General features: G+C 40.0%; 1 protein-coding gene across 1 annotated transcript; it reads left to right on the top strand.

Annotated features, from left to right (window-relative positions):
• Positions 1 to 642: 642 nt before the first annotated feature.
• LOC140878714 (uncharacterized) lies at positions 643 to 1,650 on the top strand. Its single transcript, XM_073282327.1, has one exon. It carries the CDS (start codon positions 643 to 645, stop codon positions 1,648 to 1,650), a length of 1,008 nt encoding a protein of 335 aa, XP_073138428.1.
• Positions 1,651 to 5,768: the final 4,118 nt, after the last annotated feature.

The following is a 5,768-nucleotide window of genomic DNA, read 5'->3' on the forward strand; positions in this document are numbered from 1 at the left end:
TTTGGAAATGCTTCAGTATACTCAGAAAATACAGGATGAAGCTCAATCCAGACAAATGCACTTTTGGTGTACGAGGAGGCAAATTCCTTGGTTACATGGTGTCAGAACGAGGAATAGAGGCTAACCTTGAAAAAATTAAATCAATTTTGAACATGAATCCTCCGAAAAGTGTGAAAGGCATCCAGGAATTAACAGGACGTTTGGCTGCCCTCAACCAGTTTATTTCAAGATCTGCAGACAAGGGGTTACCATTCTTCAAACTGTTGAGGAGTGGAAAAAGTTTTCGATGGACAGAAGAGTGTCAGCAAGCATTTGACGAGTTGAAAAGACATCTGACCTCTCCGCAGTTGTTGGTAAAGCCAAAGGAGGGTGACACCCTGCTGATTTATCTAGCAATATCTGCGGAGGCAGTAAGTGCAGTATTGGTATCTAAAGTAGGACGTGAGCACAAACCAGTGTACTATATCAGCCGAATTAACTTTACACGGAGCAGAATTAAAATATACAAAGATCAAAAAACTGGCACTGGCTTTGGTAACTGCAGCAAGAAAACTACGTCCTTACTTTCAGTCTCATCCAATAATTGTACTCACCAATCATCCTCTCAAACAAATTATTACAAGTCCTGAAGCATCAGGAAGAATGGTTAAGTGGGCTGTCGAATTGAGACAATATGGAATTGAATATCGCCCGCGTCCAGCGATTAAAGAACAAATTCTGGCTGATTTTCTAGTAGAGATGACAGTAAATCAAGAAGAAAGCTCCACCCAGACATGGATGGTTTATGTCAACGGGTCATCAACCTCTACAGGAAGCGGTGCAGGTATAGTTGTGGAGAGCCCACAGGGAGATAAATTTCAATATGCCTTCAAATTTCTATTCCCTGCAACGAATAATGAGGCAGAATATGAAGCTTTAATCATGGGAATTAAATTGGCCCTGTCGGTCAGAGCAAAAAGACTAATGATACACAGTGACTCCCAACTTATCGTCAGTCAGGTTAATGGAAATTATGAAGCGAAGGAAGATAAAATGCTCGAATACCTCACTCAAGTGAATGAGCTTCTCTCGTGTTTAGATAGCTACGATGTAAAGCAGATACCTAGAGTGGAAAATAAGTCAGCAGATCGTCTCGCCAAGTTAGCAAGCTCCTTGGCCAACATTGATAATAGAAAAATTACATTCCTAACATATGGCAAGGAAAAAACTGATGGAAGTGATGTTACAATCTTCTGTGCTGACAGCAAAGAACCTAGTTGGAAAGATGAAATAATCGACTATTTGAGGCAGAATAAACTACCTGCTAACCAAGTCGAAGCTCGAAAACTTAGAGTGCGAGCCGCTCGGTTCACGATCATTGACGGAGAACTGTATAAAAGAGGTTTCTCTTCACCTTACCTAAAGTGTCTAATGTCAGCCAAAGGAAACTATGTGCTCCGTGAAATTCATGAAGGAATATGCGGAAATCACTTAGCTGGCAGAGCTCTCGCAGGGAAAGCACTACGCCAAGGATACTTTTGGCCAACGATGAAGCAAGACGCTATCGAGTTAGCGAAGCATTGTCATGCATGTCAGGAGCATGCTAACTTCCATCACCAGCCGGCTACAATCTTGCAGCCCCTAGAGAGTCCTTTACCTTTTGCTCAATAGAGAATGGATTTGGTAGGTCATTTTCCTCCTGCTACCAGACAAAGAAAATTTCTGATAGTTGCTGTGGATTATTTTACCAAATGGGTCGAAGCTGAACCATTGGCCAAAATATCCAAAAAAGATGTAATCAATTTCTTATGGAAAAATATAGTATGCAGATTTGGCATTCCTCAAACCTTGGTTTCAGACAATGGAACTCAGTTCTCTGGAGCGAAAATAAAAGATTGGTGCAAAGGACTTTCCATCAAGCATTTTTTTACTTCTGTCGGGAATCCTCAAGTGAATGGGCAAACCGAGGTCACCAACCGAACCATTCTACAGCACCTCAAAACACGCCTAGGCAATGCCAAAGGGAAATGGGTAGATGAGTTGCCAAGTGTTCTATGGGCATATCGAACCACTCCACGCTCTTCAACTGGAGAATCTCCTTTCAACTTGGCCTACGGAGCGAAAGTTGTGGCTCCTGCCAAAATTGGAGAGCAATCATGGCGAGTGAAACAATACACTTCATCTGGAAATGACCAAGCCCTTCGAATTTCATTGGACTTGGTGGATGAATTGAGAGATGAAGCTTCGACACGAGCCGAATCGAGCTTGTATGACTAAAGCATACAATGATAGATTCAAGTCAAGGTCTTTCCAAGTTGGAGACCTTGTATTAAGGAAATCTGACATCTTGAAGTCCGTTGGCAAGCTAGATCCTAAATGGGAAGACCCATACAAAGTAATTGAGATAGTGAAGATGGGAACATATCGCCTCCAACATTCAGATGGAAGAATACTTTCCAGACCTTGGAACGTGGCCAACTTGAAGAAGTTTTATGCATAAACTGCAACTCTATCCAATATTAGGCTATATTTACCTTTTTTGTTACTAGCATATTTTCTTTATGTTTTGCTATTACAATTTTGTCATGTAGTTTTCAACTAATATGATTATTTTGTTATAAAAGCAGATTACTTTTTCGAAAGCTTATCATATCTCATCTCCTATACTAACGCTTACTTACGATGTAAACGTCATAGACCCTAGCAATCATACAAAAAATTCCCAACAATAAGAGGCTTGGCCAGGACATTTGAAATTATGACGTTGTAAGAGGTCAAGATGAAATAATAATATTACAAGTCCCGTGATACCTCACCACGTACTAAGTGGGTTTAGGACTTCCCTATGAGACAAAATCTTGGGAGACTGATCCCCTCCCAAGTACTCCAATATTAAAGCGATAGTATTTTATTCATCAAACAAGTATGCAATAGCAAATTCAAAATGCAAAAGAGATATGATAATCGACAAAATTGAATATATATGAATATATATATATATATATATAAAAAGAATTATTGTTTTTATTTTGCTCCTCCACCAACTACTTACTTACTCAAAAAGAACAAACAAAGTCTATGACTTTGAATTTGTTACAAAAAAAAAATTTGCCCAAAAGTGGCAAGAAATAATAAAGCTAAAATGCTCCACGGCTCCAAAGAGTAGTCTCCATGTAGCTTCGACACACACCGTCATTATTGATTGTATAAGCTAAAAATTCCAACGCAAAGCTTCGATCATCTCTTCATCACCCAGACCTCCCAATAAATCTCCTAAGGGAGGATCCGAGTCATCCTCAACTCTTGCAGTACTAGGCTCCGGAATTTTAGGATGAATCATCATAATAATTTCCTCCGGAACTAGTTTAGTATCCCGTAGTTCTTTGCGACAATCCACGACAACTTCATCATGAATAACAATCTCCCGTTGAATCACTTCATCTCTAAAAGCTGTGGATGCTCGATAGCCTTCAATTGCTTTTTCTCCGATACTTCGCAAGAGATTTTTGCCTATTGACGAACTGAGAAAAATCTCACCGGTCTCCGATTCATGGGAATATTTTCCCCTAAGTAGCTCCATATCCTTACACATTGCATCATACTTTTTGGATTTCTCTTCAAGCTCCTTTTGCGACTGGAGAAAATCATCTCGGGCCTTAGCACCTTCCTCGCCGAGTCTTTTGCACTCTCCCCTTAATGACGCCACTTCTTCATCCAATCTTTTATCGGAATTTCGGGATCTCTCTTCTCGAAATTGAAAAGTATGGGCAAGCGATAAAATCTGCAAACACCCATAGATAAAGAATATTATTTACTACATAAAAATCATAACAAGTAACAAACATATAATAATATACTTGGAAGGCGGCCAAAGCAAGAGAACGAGTTAATATTTCGGTAGGCTGAGACAATAGATGCAACCTATCATGATCTCCAATGAGATTAGATCCGGTTCTCCAACCAATCTTCGGGTCCTTCAAATCCCAAAAAGAGCCAGCATTATTTCTATGATTCACACCCTCCAAGAACAAGTGGCAACCTTCACGAGTTTCGGGAGGAACTGTTTGTTCATCATCACGTCTTCTTTTTGGATTTATTCTACCATTATCAGGAACCCTAATACGGTTATCACGGTCATCATCATTTCTTTTACCACCATTCCTTCTGTCACGAGCGTCAATATTTTTAGATGGAGGACCAGAACGATTGACACGATCGGATGGCCCGGGAGAATTCCTCATCCTTGGAATCCCTTGGGAATTATGATTACCCCGATCCATTGGTGACTCTTTTCTCGACATATTTGACGAAGTCTTCTCGTTTTTCTCTATGCAAGCGCGAACCTCTGCCAAACTTATTTTGTCACCTACAAAAAAAAAACAGAGAGAAACGAGAGAAAGATCAATGAATAAATTAATGCATTTTAAATTAACACGAGTAGGAGAATCCCAAGCAGACGCAATTATCAAAGCATTACCGATAGACACCAAACTCCTAGGAACGACTATTTCATCGAAAAGACATAAGGATCGACAGTCAAGCTGCAAAGTGCGGTGAGTTTTCCCAATTATGATTTTTCTAGGCCCCGTACTCCAACTCGTGGGAACCCCCCTACCATAATCCCAGATGTAAAAAAACTCTGATCTCCACGCACTCTTTGGAGACGAAAAACGGGACAAAAATTTACAATCCACGCGAGGTTGAAAATAAATATAGGAGTGGGGCATGGAACGACGCACCACGAAGAGCGAGAAAAATAGCTCCGCAGTCGGAATCAATTGAATTTCGCTCATTCTACAGAGAAAACATGAAAATACAAGGATAGCTCCTGGGGTCAACTGACTAAAACTCACACCAAGCCTACAAACAATTTCTATCAGAATGACATTAGGAGGAACCAAAAACCCGTAATTAAAATACTCCAAGTAAACGGTGAAATATCCCGCGGGAGGGTACTGACAAGAATGTTTTTTTTTCGGAATTTTCATAATATGTTTTTATCAATAATTCAAGTTTCTCGCATGAGTTTGAAATTTTTGAATTTCCCAATACACACTCGTCAACCCCCTCCGATAAACCTCCAGATCTACTCCTCTCACAATAGTCAGGTTCACTAACAATTTTTAAAGGAGTTGGACTCTCCGGATCACGTGGAAAAGGGGCGTCTAAATCACTCAAAGGTGATACACAATCATCACAATTAATATTGTCACTAGACTCCGTGTGCGGAGATAGATCGTTACTTCGATTTGCCATCAACAAGGATAATATCTTATCCCGAGATGGACACCCTGCAAAAATATGTACATATTTTAAAATATATATATATATATAGATATACTTCATTATTCTACAACTTTCACGCAAACAATTAATCAAGTCATAATATTTTAAATATTTGACTAAAGATAAAAAAAAAACACATAGTTAAAATATATATATTGTCACACATTCACATAATAATAAATAATACGTATATATTGGCAAAGAATAAGAATATATATGTATATGAATAAGTGTGTATATTCATATATTTATCCATCTCTCACGGCCCAAAGACCCGTCGCCACCGCATCTTTACCCCTCCCCTTGTCGCCCATCGCCGACAGCCGTGGTCGGAGCTCTAGTTCAATCCAGGAATGCAGCTGTCGGCAAACCATCTCCCTTCACCACCAGATGCCGCTGTGTCTCCTCCAGCCCTGCAACCGCACGCCGCCTATCTCTTCTCGGGATTTACTCGCCGTCGCTTGAAATTCTGCAACGATCTCGTGTAGCCACCCTCTTCACGA

This window comes from Henckelia pumila, chromosome 2, assembly GCF_033568475.1.
Source record: "Henckelia pumila isolate YLH828 chromosome 2, ASM3356847v2, whole genome shotgun sequence".
Classification (NCBI taxonomy): Eukaryota; Viridiplantae; Streptophyta; class Magnoliopsida; order Lamiales; family Gesneriaceae; genus Henckelia; species Henckelia pumila.

Coding starts and splice junctions, on each gene's coding strand:
- LOC140878714 (XM_073282327.1), top strand. CDS start 643: ATGGTTAAGTGGGCTGTCGAATTGAGACAATATGGAATTGAATATCGC.